General features: G+C 58.6%; 1 protein-coding gene across 1 annotated transcript in view; it reads right to left on the bottom strand.

The window, feature by feature from the left end:
- Nucleotides 1–330: 330 nt before the first annotated feature.
- Nucleotides 331–17,979, bottom strand: part of ITPKB (inositol-trisphosphate 3-kinase B) — a 90,229-nt gene continuing 72,580 nt past the window's right edge. Inside the window, exons 2-7 of the mRNA XM_072732705.1 lie at nt 14,733–14,832; nt 13,339–13,552; nt 8,897–9,101; nt 7,322–7,423; nt 5,654–5,725; nt 331–3,577 (exon numbers count right to left, since the gene is read on the bottom strand). Of these exons, the coding sequence (XP_072588806.1) occupies nt 3,362–3,577; nt 5,654–5,725; nt 7,322–7,423; nt 8,897–9,101; nt 13,339–13,552; nt 14,733–14,832 (909 nt within the window). The 3' untranslated portion in view covers nt 331–3,361. The remainder of the gene's footprint in view (nt 3,578–5,653; nt 5,726–7,321; nt 7,424–8,896; nt 9,102–13,338; nt 13,553–14,732; nt 14,833–17,979) is intronic.

The raw sequence follows: 17,979 nt of genomic DNA on the forward strand, positions 1-17,979 counted from the left end.
GCTACATGTGCAATGGCCTCCTGGTGACTCCCCTCCCTGGCTGATGGTGGGGGTGAGAGTGGGGGGTGGGGGACAAGGACTTCTTTGTGGCTGTTCCACGCCCTGAATTACTGTATAAAGATTGTGTGGACAAGGCTAGAAAGATTAAATTTGAAGACTGTCTTAAATCCTTTGCAGATAAAAATGTTACTCAGTCTGGGCTCCCATTTCTGGGGGGTCCTCAGAGCCCCAGTGAAATCCTCTGGTTTCCAAAGAGTGCCACTGCCACCCACCCACCTCGAGGTGCTTCTCCGGGGTTTAGGGTCAAAAGGACTGCACAGCAGACAGCACTGCGGTCTCTTGGGCCTTTATTCGGGAAGGTACAGAGCAATGCGGTCTATTCAACAGGCACTGTATGGGGGAGGGGGGTCTGTAACAGTTGTTTTGTCCAGGTGTCTTGGCAAAAGGGGTGCAGAGGGAAGGAGAACCCTCTGGGGAGTCATCTCCTCCAGAAGAAAGGCCCTGGCAGGGGGTGAACACCCTGCCTCTTCCCAAACCAGCGGCCTGGGTTATATACACACGGAGGGTGGCCTAGATGCGGGGAAATCTCACAGCTAGATACAGCCCACAGGGGAAAGAGTCCATCTGGGGCGGGGGGGGCAGTGCTGTGTCCGGGCTCTTTCCACCAAGCAGGAAAGGGAGTTCAGAAAGAAGGCACAGCTTTCAAACAAACAGAATCCAGCCTCCCAGTCTTAGTGTTTTGTGCAATTAAAAAACCGGAAAAAAATAAATATAACTTAAAAACTTCTTACATGACACTAAAGGCAAGTCTGGGGACGAGCAGTTGAGAAACCTTCCTCGAATACGCTAAGCATGCTGAACACTGAGAATGCCCGTGGGGGGGGAGGGTGGCGCTCACCTGGACACAGGTGCACGTGGCTTGTCCCGCCCTCCTGGCACCTGAGCGGCCAGGACCCAAGGCTAGGCTGGGAAGGGTTCTAGGAAACTCCACTCCAGATCCATCTAACCTTCTAGGACAAGGGGGAGGCAGGGTGGCAGGAAGTTGGAGAGAAGAGGTGCGAGAGGAGAGCTGGCAAGTAAATACAAAACCCCAACCCCTAAGGAAGAGCATAATCCTAGAAGATGCCACTTCATACCACTTTCACAGCTAGAATGTGACCTAAAGCAACCTATTACCAGTGAGGGCCACCATGGACCTCCTCTAACAAACAAATCATTTGCATTTTAGCGCATTGTTGGCCAACAATTGGCGCCTGTTTAAAGTGCTTGGAAAATTTGTTCTCTTAAGTATATTGAGCTGGTCCCCTGCACTTTTTGTTCAGAGCATTAATTTGCTTCAGCAAACTTTCTTCATCAATAGAGGGAGGGTGGCTTTTGGCCAGCCCAGTGCGGTGGAATCACGAATCTCAATGTCTGAATGAGCAATGTCCCTTCCCCGCAGACCTCAGGTGCGCGGACCACCAGGCCCCTTCTGTGCCATGGCGAGTGACTCCGGCCCCAGAGGTCCAGAGCTGGCTTTGGTGCTCCTGCCTTCACCGGGTCACATGCTGTCACGAGGCCTCTCGTGCTCAGCCGGCTGGTGGGGGGGGGGGGGAGTATGTGTGACTTTTAGCAAACCCCACGCGGGAGCTCACCACGGTTTTGAACAAGAGCCAGGAAGCTTCAGAGGGATTTCCTTTTTTAAAATCTGTACTTACACATCCTCATGTGTCTTACCCTCCGCCCCCACCAACCGTCACTCACCCAGTAGGATAGGGGAAACGCTGGCATGGTCTGGGGAAGTCACAGGTCCCCCCCCCCCCAGAGACCCTGGAGCGACAGGGGGGCAGCCCAGGAAGTCCTGCCTCTGGATCCGTCCCTCCAGGCTCACATATCCGGGTACACATGTCTCCACCATGTCTTGACACAGCTCCCTGCAGAGCAACTGGCCCCAGGGCCTGCTGACAGGTCAGAGCACAATTCTGGGCACTCCTGAGCCTCCAATGGCAAGGGGAGTGCACCTAGGGGCACATCGCCAAATGGACACAGAACTGAGGTCTTTGTTCTTCAAAAGTCATGCCAATTTTACATTCTTCTCAATAATAGGCTTGCTCAAAAATTAAAATACAGCTTAATTAGCTCCCCAGTAATCTTCAAGCAACCTAGAAGCACCAGGAGGAGATGCCTGGAGCACCCCCTCCCCGCCCCTGGCACCCATCACCCATCCTGGGAGCTGCCCACACCACCTGTGGGAAATGTGGGTCTGAGCCTTTCAGGCCTTAGGAGTTACTTTTGGGGGGAATGAGGCCAGTAAACCAGAAACCTGGTTCTGACCTGCCCAGCACTGCCTGCAAACCCTGCCCCAATCTGCTGGGGATTTCAGCTCATGAAAGCCCAGGGGAGGTGATTGTGGTGAGGGGTTGAAGGGATATAAGGGGAGTGTGCTCTAAAGGTCCTGTCCTTTTTCCTCTGGGGGCTGGCGTGCCCTGGGCCACACCACCCAGAGCCCCAGACCTTGCCATAGCAAGGTGGGAGCTGGAGGCACAAGTGACTCTGAGAGTTGGGTGACATTCCTGGAAGCTCAGGTTTGCAGTGTCCTCTGAATGCAGAGGGCGATAATCAGATGGAAGAACACAGCTCCCGCCCCCTCCTAGGAAGGCCTAGGTCAGAGAGCATAGCTGATCAACAGCAGCATTCTCCTGGCTCTTGGGGTCTGGCCCAAAGCTGGAGGGTTGGCACTACCTGCTTGAGCAAATCACCACGCGTCTGTGGGCGCCCCAGGCCACTAAGCAGCGAGTGCTTTACTCATGGCCCACATGCAGTTCCCAGTGGTTTTTGTGCCCCAACTACCAGAAGCCTGCAGCCAGGCACCTGCTGAAGCAGGGTTATTACAAGGCCCCTCACCCGGGCCCCCAGCCTTGGAGGATGGAACACGCACAGGCTGAGCCTGGCAGTGGCACGAACTGCACCGGCCACCAGGGGGCAGCAGGCCCCCGTAGGACTCGAGGCCCAGGCTGGGGCAGGCTCTGGCGTTAGGGACCCACCCCACTGCACCTGAGCCTTCCTCCAGATCTAAACCGCACGGAGCCTCCCTGCAGGCGATGGAGCCTGGGTCTGGGCATTCCGCTTCTGCTTGGCGATCCTACTTATAGAGAGAAGCTGAAGCCCCAGCTCCAAGAGCAAAGTCACCAGAAAAATCTCTCATCTCCTCTTGGAAACCTGAGTCTCCTCTCTACAATGTATCCTGTAGTGCAGATCGGGAGGGTCAGTTCTGGGGCTTGCACCCAGGTGGACACGAAGGTGAAATTGAGGAGAGAGGAAGCAGAAGGGGAGGAGGGAGGGTGCAGTGAGGCGGGCATGGGGTAGGGGGGTGGGAGGGGCCTCAGGCGAGCGGGGCGCCCTGGCACATTTCTGCCAGGATGTCGATGAGGTTGTTCAGGCCCGAGAGGTAGCCGTCCTCCCGGTTCCCCTCTTGCCAGGGTACGTTGTGCTGCAGGGTCTGGCCCTCGGGCAGGGGCGTGGTCTTCCCAAAGTCGATCATCCACACCTTGGCCTGCTCCTTCTGGTCATGGATGAAGAGGAGCGAGCTGCCGATGACCTGCAGGGGAGCCGGGAGCGGGGAGCTGAGCAGGGCCTGCCACACTGCAGCCAGGGTGCACCTGGGACAGCTCCCCCTCCCGCCCCCACAGGGGGCAGAGGCCACCGGCTACCAGGACAGCCTCCACCTTCCATGAGGACATATGGGATGACAGACCCCCACCCCGCAGCCCTGGCCTGCACACTCTCCACTATTGCAGGCCACGGCTAAGCCTCGGGACCTCATCATGCCCTTCCTACCCACGGACTGTGTGGGTGGAAGGGAGGCGCTGAGGAGATTGCACACTCTGTACCCAAGGGCAGAGGAAAGGCTGCCCACATGGGCACATAGCCCCCAAAGGGGTGTCAGTGAGGCCCAGACCATCCCCATTCCAGCAGCACAACGCCAGCAAAACCTGCACAGACAGGCCTAGGACCCTTCTCTGGGGACCTGGGGCACTAAAGGGCCCCCCCCACCCGCCCCCACATTCCAGATCAGGTCAGAGCAACTACATGGAATAAAGTGCTTTCCCCAATACAAACACATCCCCTAAACCCTCTCCCAGGTCACTGTATGGGGCTGGGGAAGATATGGGGTGTGGGGAGAGGGTGTGGGGTCCTGCCGGGGGCCCTGGGAAGGACAGGGAAGAGCCCCTGGAAATGCTGAGCCCAGAGGGGGCTTGCTTCTTCCCAGACGGAAAATGGCAGAAGCCTCAGCTAATCTGGCCTCTTTCTAGACCTGAAGCTTCCAAATGAGACTCCAGAGAGAGTGCAGCAAAAACAATTTTCCAGAAATCACAGCAAAAGTGCAGAAGAGAGGAGAGGAGTGGAAGATGGGGCTACCAGCGGGGGCAGTGGGGTCCTTTGGCCAGTGGGGGTGGGTCCTGGGGCTCAGAGGCCCACAGCCCCTGTCCCCTGGAGCAGGCAGGCAGGCTGCAGGGGGGAGGCGGGGAGGAAGGCTCCAGCAGGGAATCCAGAGGCCCTGGGAGGATCAGAGGGCTTGGACATCTGGATCTCCATGAGGACGAGGGGAGGGAGGGGCAGAATGGCTAGGCCAGGAGCCTCCCCGTCTGCCCTCTGGGCACCCCAGTCCCTCCTCACGGGCAGTCCTACCCAGGCACCCGCCAAGAGCCACCACGTGGGACAGGTGCACCCTGACCACGGGGCCAGGCAGGGATAAGATCCAAGGACCAGCTGTGTCACTTGCACAAAGATGCCATGAGGCCAAGCTGGGACTGGCCCACCTCCTTCTGGGGCTCCTGTCTCCTGTTTCTCTTGCTGTACCCACAGCCGTCTCTCTGGGCAGGGCTGAGGTGGAGGCTCCTTCCAAACATGACCCTGAGACAGGCTGCTTTCTGGAAGGAGCCACAAGCCTTCAGGGAGCGTGGCTTCCCTGCTTTCACACACACCCGGGCATGGCAGCAACTGTTTCTGGGGGAGCAGCGTGCATGGGTATGTGAATGTGCATGCACGCTCTAGGGGCCGGGGGCTCTGGACTCTGACCTCAGGTCTTACAGACCCTCCAGGGGACCTACTGACAACTTCCAAACCTCTCTTGGGTGTCTGGGTTCCCTGTCTGCTGCCTGCTGCCCCTGCAGACCAACAAGTGCAAAAACAGGAGAAGGTGGAAAGTTCTAGCTCTGCTTCAAAAGTGGTGTCTGAACACCGGCTAGCCCCTTCAGAAGATCTCGGGTGGTGATGGGTGGCTGCTTCAGCAGCTCTAGGAGCTCTGCCCTAAGACCCTGGGGCATGTGGGACAGAAGTCCTGCCACAGCCACCTGGAATGGGCAAACCTCAGAAGCTGGGAGGGAGAGGGAGATGTGAGAGGATGGTGACCCAGTGCTCAGGCAGGATGGCCCTGCGTTCTCCATCCAGGGAGCAGATGCATGATGATGAGGCTCTTGCAGGTAGCAAGGGGCCTGATCCCAGGTGGCCTGTCTCTGGCTGCATGGTCCTAAAAATGCCACTCCAGCTTCTAGAACAGCAGATCTATTAACGTGGGAGGCACGCTCACAACTCAGGTGGGCAGGCCTGAGGGCCCTGGCTGACCACACAGAGCACAGCTCTCTACCCAGGAGGATGAAAGCCCAGTATCTACCTCGTGGCACTTGAAGAAAGGAGATACTTCGAGGGTGGCCCGGATGTCCTTCAGCCGGTCCCGGTAGGCGATCTGGGAACAGAAATGGCCAGAGTTTTGGACACCTGGGGGCTGGGTATCTTTTAAGCCCCACATGGCCCATTAGACTCGCTGGTGTCAGAGTGGAAGGGACTTTACACCCTGATTTCTTCCAGTCTCCCTCATCTAGAAGGGCCAGAGACTGAGGCCCAGGCGAGGTAGGCAGCCACGCTTTGTCAGTGTCAGGGAGTGCGGGGGCCTCCCGTGCTCCCTCGTGAGCGGGAGGTGTAGGAGGGACAGCCTCCACACAGCCCTGCAGCCCCCGTGAGCTTGCACACAAGGGCAAAGTTTATTCTGGAACGCCAGCAGAGTGGAGGCCGCATCCCAACAGCCTGGTTGCCATGGTGTCTTCCAGAATACAAACTTCCATGTCCCTGACCTTCCAAAGGACAGAGCAAGTGGGAGAGCCACAAATACCTCTAACAGTGGCTTCTCTGCAGAGCCCTCCGATGGGGATTGAGCTGTGCTGGCTCTGGGGGTGCCTGCCGTCCCCAGGGGTCACGGGGAAGCCCATTGCATGCAGGCTCCCACGGTACCCGGATGCCCTTCTGCAGCAGCGCTGTCGCCTGGGGCTTGGCCCTGCGAATAAGCCCTCTGCAGAGGTGTGGGGCTGTGCTCTGTGGCAGCCACTGCTGAGGAGCAGGTGACCCAGAAAAAAGAGGGTTTGGGCTGTGGAAGAGTTTGGGTGCATACCCCGTGACCAAAGCCTCCTTGCCAGGAGCTAAGGAGGGCCTCCCCCGCCTGAAAAGGAGGGAGGGAGATCCTTGGGTCTGGCCAGCGAGAAGTCTGCTCGTAGGAAAGGCTGTCCTAGTCCACCCCCGTTCAGAAAGTGCCTGTCCCCAGGGGCTCTGGGACCCCTGTCCCTAGTGTGCCTGGGTCCATCCCGGGGTGCCTTTCGCTCAGGGTGCAGAGGCTCAGCACACCCTACCTCCGTCTGGAGGGCCAAGGTCCTGACCCCAGACGGCAGGGCCTCCATCCAGCCTGTCTACTATTGCAGTGGCAAATGTGATACCACTTTGTCCCAAACCTGTGCCACTTGCACCTGGGGCTCAGGGAGAACCGGTCAGTTCTTGCTGGGGAAGACGGGGTGACCCCGCCCCAGACACACTTCCCTCTTGTGTCTTCATAGGGCCTGGGGGAGGCTCAGAGCCTGGGGGAGCCCTGGCCGGCCCAGGAAGTGTTGGGGAGTGTGGGGGCCAGCAGGCTGCAGGCGGCCGACCCACATGCAAGGTCCAGCTCTGTCCTTTCCTAGCTAGCTGTGCCTTGACCTCTCAGCTCCTCACCTGTGACGTGAGGACAAGAATGTCCCCACCCCAGAGGGCCACCCTGCGGATGTGGTGAGCACACAAGCGCACAGCAGACAATCCCCATACAGGAGGGAACCAACCTTGGAGCCATGAGGTGGACAGCAGGCAGAGACCCGGCCCCCTGAGGGCCCCCATCTACCCTCGAATGCTGTTGGCAACCGAGTTGCCCTCCTCTTTACCTGCCCAGAGGAATCCTGGGGCCGGCGTGTTCTGTGGTGGCCTGGCTCAGTCTAGGGCTGGCCAAGAGCCTCAGAAGGCACGGGAGTGGGGGGCCCTGACTCACCAGGATGTTGCGGTTCCCCTTAGTGAATTCTCTGAAGGCCTGGGTGACTTGTTCCCTCGTTTTGGTCTTCTTAAAGTCTCGGTTCACAGAGCCGTCTTCTTTCTGAGAAGGAGAAGGACACCCGCCCAGGGGGGTCAGCAGAGGGCCCATGGGCAGGTGTGGCACCTGCCCACCTGGCAGTCCAAGAACACAGGGGGGCTAGTCGGGCAGCAGTGCAGAGGGGACCAGTACTGAGCCCCACAAGGGAGGGTGGTGGTGGCAGTGTCTCTGGCAGAGTGTGGACAGTCAGGGAAGGCCTGGGAGTGTGGACACCAGGGATGGAGGAGCGAGACAGATGGGTCTCAGATTCACCCAGGGCCTGGCCCTGGGAACCCGAGTGCCTAGGGGTCCCTGCTGTCCAGGGGTGCCCTCCCTCACCAGACAGAAGAGAGGGGGCTCCCCACCCCAAAGTCAATGAGGATCCCTTTGTAATGTAAGACCTTTTATCGTGGGTTCCCTGGAAGCCCAGATATAATACTGCCTGCCCATCCCTGCTCCCTGGTCCACCCAGTGCCAGAGATTGCTCTCTGTCTTCTTTGCCTGGCACCATGTCTGTTCCAGGCTCTTCCAGGGAAGCACATGGAGCTTAGCTCTCCTGGGAGGAACTCTGTTCTTGGGGACAAAAGGTGAGTGAGGATGGCTCCATTAGGAGCCAAACCTGGGTCTGTGTGCCACCAGGCTGGAGGCTAGTTAATGCAATGCGGTTGCCTCTGAAAGATTAGGCAGGACGCTGGGACACCTGGGTGGTTCAGTGGTTGAACGTCTGCCTTTGGCTCAGGGCATGATCCGAGGGTCCTGGGATCGAGTCCCACATCGGGCTCCCTGCATGGAGCCTGTTTCTCCCACTGCCTGTGTCTCTGCCTCTCTATCTGTGTGTCTCTCATGAATAAATAAATAAATCTTAAAAAAAAAAATAAAAGATTAGGCGAGACACTGGGGCAGAGGGACAGCCAGGTGGCTGACAAATCTTGGGGGAGTCTTCCCCACTGGAGCTCTTTGTGGGGCATCTCCTGGAGCAAGGGAGGTGAGAGGCAGGGGAGGGGAGGAGAGAGGTAGGCAAAGAGCTGGTGGAGACAGCTGGCTTCTCCCAGGGCTGGCCAGACAATGAATGAGGCCAGGATGTCCAGCTTGTGAGGGAGAGTTTAGGGAACAGTGGATTGTTTCAAATAGGTAAGGTAAGGAAAATGAGCATTATGCGGGGGCACACATAAAATCTGTAGCCAGTCTGAGGGCCAAATGCAAAAAAAGAAAGAGGACAAGGAAACAGCGAATGGCTTTCTCAGCATGGAGCTGGCAGGAGCCTGGGTCCCCAGGGGACCATTTGCAGAGGCGCCCAGCCTTCAGCCCGCTGGCTAGCTCCCAGCCGTCCTACCCTGACACCGGTCCAGGCAGCGGGGCCCAGAGTAGGCCATGGACAGAAACCCAGCGAGGCTGCAGGGACTATGGCTCGCCCATCCACGGCCCTGCAGGTGGAGGTGGGCGCCTCCATGCCCTCCTCAGCTGGGAGCCGGTGGCCCAGGCCTCCACCAGCCTCACCTTGATGCCCTCGATCCTGAAGCCCAGAGTGGCGGTGGAGCTGATGGTCTCTCTCCACTGCATGTACCGGGGCTTGGTCACAGCGCGCTGGGCCTTCTCCTCCTCGGTTGGGGCATCAGGGTCTACCTCGATCATCTTCTGGTACATGTCCTTACGGAGGCTGGGCTTCTTGCGGGCTTTGGTGAGCTCCTCCTCCAAGTAGGTCCTGTGCAGGGAGCGGGTAACGGGGACTGTTGACCGGACCACAGTTCCAGCCTTGCCCAAGAGGCTGCATTCAGCTTGGCCAGGGCATGCTCACTGGGAGGGATGGTCACGCACTCTGCTCAGGCTGGGAAGAGAACGGGCAGCCCTGCGGATGGGGTGTCCCTGCCAGCATCTCTGAGGGGGCCTGGCAGAGCTGAGGGGCTCTCCCTTCCAGGGCTCCCCACGGAAGCCAGCAGGGCAGGGTGCAAGGAGGCAGGGCAGCTCAGCAGCTCGTCCTGCTGGGGTGAGGTCGGGAGAGGGGCTGAGGGCAGAGTCTGCCCAGGGCCCCAGAGGACCCCGCTTGGCTCCCTGCTACCTTTCCATAAAGCAGGCATCCCCAAAGCCAGCACCTGAGCAATGGCAGAGCTAGTTCTGTCCCTCTGGCCCCACTCCCTCCCCAGTCCTCCGGGGTGGGAAGGCCTTAGATGCCACTGGCTGTCTCCAGAGGGGACATCTCCAGTACGAAGGCCAGGTCAGAAGGTGGCCCCCCGAAGGGGCCACAGTGTGTGTGTGTGTGTGTGTGTGTGTGTGTGTGGGCCCAGGACTGGGAAGGGGCGCCCGGGGGCCCCAAGGCCACTGTCCTATTGTAGATGTGCCGGCTCAGCCTGCCTGGCACAGCAGCTGCCTCCTCACACCTGAACCCCTGAGCCCCCGAAAGGCTGGAAGAAATGCAACCAATGCAGTGGCTCAGTGCCCTGCCCTCCTTACATGCTGGCTCAACTGGCAGGAGTCCCTCAGGAACCCCCGCCCCGGGGAGACAGGGGCAGCACAGGCCAAATCCCTGGCCCCGCAATGCCTCCCTCACCCCCCTCACCAAACTAAGGTGGGAAGCCACCCTTGTGCACACATCGGCTTCCTGCACCTCAGACACATCCCTGCTCCCCAATCAAACCCCCCCTCCCCGATCCTGGGCTCCACTGCTGCCCGTGACCCTCCTGAAACAAGATCACAGTACTAAGCTGCAGCCGCAGTGGAGAGGTTTCCCTCCCACCTTTGCGGTGGGAGCTGCCCACGGTGGACAGCTGTGGACTGCAGCCCAGCCCCTTCCTCCCCACCATCCCAGGGCCTTGCTCCACCACTTTCCATCACACCTGCTCCAAGCTGCTGGTTTGGGACCCAGAACAGACTACAGGTCAACTCATGATGTCTTTGAAGAACAAGTTTCCAGAAACCACTGTATTAAATATAAAAGCCAAATCCTCCTATAAAAGCCAAATCCTCCTATAAAAGCCAAATCCTCCTATAAAAGCCAATGTGAACGTGGGCTTGGTCATCTAGAACCTTTTGTCAGCCCTTGGCTGTACTTGTGCACACCCCCTTGCATGTGCACACACACCCCACCCCCACCTCCACCCCCACATTTGCATACCCACCACACATACCTCGACGCATGCACACACACCCACAAGCATGTGCACACACACCCACACATGCGCATATACACACCCATGCACATGCACATGCACACACCATTGCGCCTCCAGAGCCAGGTCAGTGACGACAGGAGCTTGAAGGCAGAGGCTGCAGGGCAGGACGCTTCTGCGTGGAGGCCCGTCATGCTGGTGTGTGTATGCCATGTGGCCGGGAGCAGCTGGCCATCCTGAATGCTCCTGAGCACACTGTGGGGGCCTCTGGGGTGGGTGGGTGGCTCTACTTCTGCAAAGAGCATTTACTAGCTCCTTAAACAGGAAGCAGACCTCGGCTTCCAGTCCTTTCTGAGTGGGCTTTTCTCTAAAAAGCCCCCCCTCTCCCCCCGCCGGTCCATCTGAGTTCCGTCTGGCAGAGGAAATGGTCAGCAGCCAGATGGTGGGGCCTGAGCTCCCTGACACCGGCCCCACCGCCCCAGGAGGGAGGTGGCCCGTCTGTCTCACATGAGAGAGCAGGGCCTGCCATGGGGACCAGCCACTCACCATGAAGGAAAGGCAGCAGGACCGTGGGGGGCCCACAGCTTACATGCCTATGCCTCAAAAGCTGCCGACAGTCCTGATCTCCACCCACCGGCCCTGACTCCGATGTCAGGAAGACACTTCTGATTCTGCCTAGCAAGTCACATCTAAGAAAACCCGCCAGACCAACGTGAGCGTATGTCCGTGTGGATCCCCGCTCCCACGATGCTCCTGGTTTAGGACACTGACAGGTGCCTGTGTCCCTTCTTCCTCAGGCCTCCAAAATGGTTGAGGCTGGGTTTGCTGATCAGCCTGCCCACCAGTTCCTTTTGACTAGTCTCTACCCCTCACGCCTGGGACTTGGTGTTGGTGGTGGCTACCGGCTCCGGCCTCATCCCTCTGGCAAGCACAAGCCCCCACTGTGTATGGTCATGGGCTGCTGGTCTTAGGAGAGGCTGTGAGGTCAAGGATCCCAGATGGACACAGCTGGGAAAGCACTGCAGTTCCCGCAGAGACACAGGGTCACAGAGAGCCCCCTCAGGGCTTGGTCTGCAAGGCCTGGTACAGACACGGGCTGTGCTTCTCCCTGGCTGCGTGGACCCTGCTTGGACTGGACCATGACCCATGCCTTTGGGTGGCAATGAGGGCACAGCAGGGAGGAGAAGGCTTCTGGGGAGACTTACCATCCCCCTCCTGCCCCACTGCCTCCAGGCCCGGCCCACAATTGGGCCAATGCTGTTTTGCCTGGTCATCCTGGGTCTCTCCCAAGAGCACTGGGGTGCTGAGAGACAGAAGCTGCAGGACACAGGGGACAGGAGGCAGCTGTGGGTGGAGGGGGTACCCATTCCTAGCAGCTTCCCAGAGAATAGACAGGTACACTGGACAACTGTCAGGACCCACCTGCCACACATTCATCCCCAAGGGTATATTTTTTGGGGTCTTGGTTGGAGTGAATACTAATCAGAATATTTATGTGTCTTCCCTCAAGAGGGTTCATCCTGCTGTACCGTGGGAGGGCCTTCCGGGGACAGAAATAAGACTCTTGGGAAGAGCAGTGGCCGACTGGTAGCTGGAGGGACATTCTGTTTCCTCCCTGTGGGCTGGAGCAGCGAGGGCCTTGGATGGAGGGAGGGAGGGAGATCAGGGACACGCATGAGCAAACAGTGGGATGTCTTCACCATCCCTTAGTCCCTGCCTGCAGGGCCTGACTTGATGACAGTCCTCGGAGAAGGGAGGAGGGAAAGGGCTGTTTGGCCCTCCTCTCTCCTGTGCACACACAGACACATGGACACACACCCTTCTTTCTTGTTCTCCTCTTGTAAGAACTAAAACCGCTTCCACCATCCCAAGCAAACACAGGCCCCCGGCTTGGAGCTGCGTCCCAGAACCCCCCCCCCCCCCCCCGCCCGACTCCCGCGTCAATCTCCCCAGTGAGCCACTGGCCGGATGGAGGAGCCCAGCATCTGGCTGCCCAATCTGGGCACTTGCAGCCAGACGTCCCCCAGGTGAGCATGGCACCCTGACACCATGTGGCTGACTGCCCTACCCACAAACAGAAGAGCCGCTCCGTGACTCCTGGGTCAGAATGTTCCGCGTGCAAGAGGGATGAGAACACCATGCTGCCAAAATGGGGCCCACAGTGCTGGTGGCCGGGTCTGGGACCCTCTTGGCTCTGCACCACCCTTTCTCCTCCTAGCCACTCTTCCTGTCTCCTTCCCTCCTGAGGCCTCTCCTGGCTTATCTCCCTGGGCAGATGCCAGGGGTGGGGCCTGATTCCACGCACAGGCCCTAGCACCCCCTTGTGGTCTGCCTTGGGGGGGTTAGAGCACTCCACGCCCACCAAGATGGCAGGCTCCCAGGCTCCTGCTCCACAGCACTCGGATGGCAGGTGCAAGTCTTTGTCAGCAAACCAGCATATCCCACTAATTGGCTCCCCCTTTCCACAGGTGAGGGTACAGGGGTGCTGAGAAGAGCCACTAGCCCAGGTTGTCTGTAGAGCCTCCACATTACTACCCCAAGCAAGCCCACCTGCCCTTCCCAGGGAAGCTCATCACCAAGCCGGGCCCCATTATCCAGCCCCATAGCCACTGGCTCTGGACAAGGGAGGAGGCTGTCAGGGGCAAAGCTAGGGTCCTGTCCTCTTCTGCCTATAATGTGATACGACTGGGGTGGGATGGAGTTCCAGTGGTCCCATCACACCAGACTTCGGGGCAGGCTGGGAACACCCAGCTTCCCCAAAGGCCCGTCAAGTACCTCTGCAGGCAGGGCAGGGGCACGGCGGCGGCTGAAGCGTGCTCGGGGGGCCTGGCTCACCTGATGCCCATCTTGCAGTCCATCACGCAGGGCGAGTCAAAGGCAGCCAGCAGGTCGTCCATCTGGTTGTAGCGCTCCCCGTCCTTCACCACGTCCCCATGGTAGGCGGGCACGAAGGGCTTCAGCACATCGGCCATCAGCCGGTCTAGGCAGCGCTGCTCGGACTCACAATGCTTCTTCAGGATCCGGCCGTTGGCCGCTGCCTTGAAACTCCCTGCAGAGCAGATGCGGGGAGGCCCTTGGTCCCTGTCCCAGGCCCTCCCCACGGCCCCCTCGGCAGCACAGGGCTGAGGGTGCCCCCCCGGCTCCCCGCCTGCGGAGCAAGCACTTTGGGAGGGGAGTGAGTCCCAGCGCCTGCCCACCCAGGCTGCACAGCTGGGTGGGACCCCAGCTTTCCCGAGAACCCCAGGCTCCTGGTCTGAAGATGCAAGGACACGGGCCCTCACTGCTGGAGGCCCAGCTCGGGTAGTGAGGCCCATGCACGCCTCTGTGTGCTACCATCGGGACCCCCACCCCACCCTCAGTCCTGTTGCTCAGGCAGTGAAGGGGTCCTGATAGGGCTGGGTTCAGTTCCAGGACAGGGAAAGCGGCTGAGAAGCGGGAGGTCCATGGCCCAGCCCACCCGTGCAGTGCTCCACCCGTGCAGTGCTCCTTCCTAGCCACACTGTCAGGCAAGTCTTTATTCAGGAAGGGTGTTGCCCCAGCGCCTTGGAGATATAAAGGAAATGTCAGACCCTGTGCTGGTCTGCGGTCACAAAGGTCAAGTCCAGGGCAGCCACCGAAACCTCCCCACATGTAGACTAGCCAGTTCTCGGGCTCTGAGGACACACATCCCTCCACCCCTGTAGTTGACGGGCACCCCGGCCACCTGGACCTCAGACTCTATACACTGTCCTTTGCTTGTGGGGTGACCGGCCTGCATCTTCTACCACCTCTAAGCTCCTCTGGGGCAGATACCCTACTTCCATGGATGTCATGACCCCCAAGGCCGTGGTGATGTGGGATACAGTGGGCGCTCAATGAAACACTCAACGTGGCCGCTTTATCCAGCATGACAAATGGTGGGCGAGCTGTGAGTGATGATTTCACATTTTTATTGAGCTTGGGAGGAAGAGAGGTGGAGGGGGAGAGAGAGATGGAGAGTCAGAGGGACAGAGGAAGGGGAAGACATATGAGTGTTTGGGGAAGGGGTGGCATGGGCCCTGGGGAGGATAGCCTGAAGGCCACATGCGGCCAGCCTGGCTGAGACTGTAGACCACAAAGTCTAAGAGACAACCTGTTCCAGATGCTTCCATCTCTAGAGCATCCAGGGCCAGGCACCCCCTCCCTCATGCACTGGGTGCCTCCCCACAGAACTAATCATCAGGCAGGGAAGGCCAGAGGCCAGCAGCTACCTGCGTGTCCTGCCAGCTGGATCCAGGGGTACTTCTTCTTGAAGGACATGACAAAGGGAGACCAGTGCACCATGTTTTTTATTTTCCTCCATGATTTGCTCTAGAAACAAGCAAATTAAAAAAAAAAAAAAACTCCATTAGAAAGGGAAACATAGTACTTTCTGGTTAGGGTGAAGAATTCAGAGCAAGGTGACTCGCTGCTGCCTGTGGCCCCAGGATGAGCAGGGCCATGCATCCCTGAGTTAACTTTAAGACAAAGTCAGAGACAATCGAGGGAAGACTGCGTGTCCCAAACACAGGAGCCCCAGAAAGGCATGGGAGCCCGCACTGGGCAGCACCCCGAGCTCCCAAGAAAGTGGGTCCCCAGCATGGAAAACTATAGAGTGAACCCATGGGGGCTCCAGGGCTCTGTGCTCGGAGAGGCAGAAGCTAGGAGCTCTGCAGCAGGCGGCAAAGAGGAAGGGTCCTGCCTTCCCTGGTGGGCACCCCCGAAGACACAGCTCCTCCCCCGCCCTACGGCCGCTGCAAAGGACACAGGCCACATCCCTACAGGGGCTGGTGGTGCCCAAGGTGGATTCAAGGTTAAATCAGCCGCCGGGGTTTTCTCCCCCTTGCTCAGACTCAGCTGCTCCTGTCAGCAGGCTTTCAAATTAAAATCTGTTTAAGGAGAAGAATTGCTCCCTACTGAACCTGGCAATCTCTCCTGGTGCCAGAAACCTTCACCCCACCATCAAAACCGAGTCTATTCTTACACGAGGCATGTGACAGAAGGGCTGGGCCTCTATTGGCAAGGTTGTTTTTCTAGATCCTTCTGATGGAGATCACCAAAGAAGGCTAAGGAAGGCCAAGGCGTTACTTACCTGAGCACCCAGAAGGCCCCATAAACGATGAGAAAAAACCTCATAACACAAGATGAGGTGGGCAGTGGCCTCCTAGATTCGTGTGGAAGACGTTAAGGTAGGCACAGAGGCAATGTGCACAGCTGGCCACCATGTGCCGGTCCCTTCCCTGCAGCAGAGCTCACAAAGGACAAGGGTATGACAGGTGCAGCATGGGAGCAGGAGAGCACATGTTCCTAGGCCAGGGTGACCCCACCCCATCCACTTCCCCATCAGGGAACACCGAAGCCCACACCTCCACCCTCATGCCCTTCTAGGGCCTCAGTTTCCTCCTCTGCCTAGTGAGTGGGGGGCGGGGGGAGGGTAATGACAGCTGGTCCCCCAGGTCCTGTGGATGGTTGAACCCTCCAGGGCAGTGTCACCGGCTGCAGTGTATCACCTCACATTGTATCTGTGGACTCAGGGGCAACAGAGTACCCGGAAAGGACTGGTCCCACGGCCAGGGAGGTATATGTGAAGATGGGGGAGTGCTGGGAAGGAAGGCCTTCGTGGAGGCTGTGCCCGACAGAGGCACTGTGGGGACAGACTGGGGGGAGCAGACCATGGCAGGCAGGGGCCCGTGGGACAGAGCCCCGGCCCAGGTCTGGAACCACTGGTCCAGTAGCAGCCGAGGGTGAGCAGGCCAGGCCAGCTCTGGACCCTGGGCCAGGAAGCCTGGAGCTGGGCAGTGTGATGGTGCAGGTAGGCAGGTCAACCTGGGCCTGAGTCCTGACTCTCCATCCCCTGCTCACTGACTGCCATTGGACGGGCTTCTGACCTTCCCGGTGGCCCGACTGCCTTACCTGTAAGAGAGGGCAACACACAGATTCCCCTGATTGCAGGTGGGAAAGCCACTCCCATGAGAATGGGGTATGTGTGGGAGAGTCTGAGCCAGAAGGGAGGGGGTGCTCAGGCGGGGGCCCTCAGACAGTTCACACTGCGCTCTAAGTAAACAAACTGGGTACTCAGTTTCCCTTCCCAACATAAGGAAGCATGACTTCAGCATGAAACAGGCCAAGGCCACAAGAGTCCTCTCCCACACCAAGGTGACCCCAGGTGGTAGAATGTTCCTATCCTGTGGGTTGGTACACTAGGGGCACCCAAGTGGTACCGAATGTGGCCACCAATGCCAACCTGAGAAAGCACCTCCAGGTCACAGCTGGGCCTAGAAAAGGAGGGTGCAGCGCTGTTGCTCGCCAGCCCCCAGGAGCAGATGCATCCTAGAATGTCCCCAGAGGTCTGTCTGTACACTTGACAGGTCCCTGCTGGCCTCTCTGGGCTGCAGGTGCACACAGGTCAATCTGAGGAACTGGGCTAGCCAACTGCGGCACGTTCAACTCTGACTCAGGACTTCCTCACACACACACCTGGGGCTTGGCTCCTGTAATGCAGAAGCGGGGGTGTTCTTCCTGGGTCTGCTGAGCATCGCAGTGAGGAGGGGAGGGCTCCCAGCTCGCTGCAAGCTGGCAGCTCTAGCAGAGCCCTGGACATGCAGAGCCCTGTATGCCTGCCCACCAGCACTGGGCCAGGCACCCGCATTCACAGCTCACCACTCAGAGAGCTTTTGCTATATGACAGGTGTTGGACCAGGTGCCAGACAGATGCTAGATCAGGCATCTCACAAACTCATGTCTGATCTTCACAACAACCTGACAATAGACAGAAGCATTTTCTTTGTAAGTGGAAGAATCCTAGGCTCACCAAGTTGGGTTGCTTCCCCAAAGTCAATCCATTCTCTGCCCCTGCCAGCAGGGCCAGCTTACCCTGGGAACCTCAAAACAATTCAACAGTTGCTGTGCCAAACATCTGGGGAGGGCCCTGTTCCTTCCAGCCCTGTGGACGCTGGACAAGGTACCAGCAGACAAGACTGAACAGGAAGGGCAACAAGGAGGTTTCTTCATGGCAGGTCCCCTGGGCATCCAGCCACTCTGCTCTGGGGGAGTCTTCTGAGTGCTCATTTAGCATTAGAGTCCAGAGCCTTTGGGAGATGCTCTGTAGCTGGCCATCAAACCCCCAGGTATGTCCCACTTGGGAGGGGGGTGCTGGGCAGGTGCCACTTCCAGCTTAGCTACCAGATAACGCAAGCCTCTCCCATCAGTCAGATCTGACCGTGGCTGGAGTGGTGCACTTGGGATATATTGGGAGCGGTTTGGGAGAAAGGAAAGAGCCACAAAACTGCCGCCTGGCCAAGCAGGTCTGGCGCCAAAGGCCAGGCTTTCACCTTGATTCTGTGCTTTGGGGTAAGGCCAACCAAAGTGACATTGTCAGGGTAACAGGTGCAGGTTCGTGGACTTGGATGAGACCCAGCTACACAAATGCCTAGAGGACCACATCCCAGGGTTAAATAGTTTGGATTTTGCTGTTTTCTA

This window comes from Vulpes vulpes, chromosome 13 (assembly GCF_048418805.1).
Source record: "Vulpes vulpes isolate BD-2025 chromosome 13, VulVul3, whole genome shotgun sequence".
NCBI lineage: Eukaryota > Metazoa > Chordata > Mammalia > Carnivora > Canidae > Vulpes > Vulpes vulpes.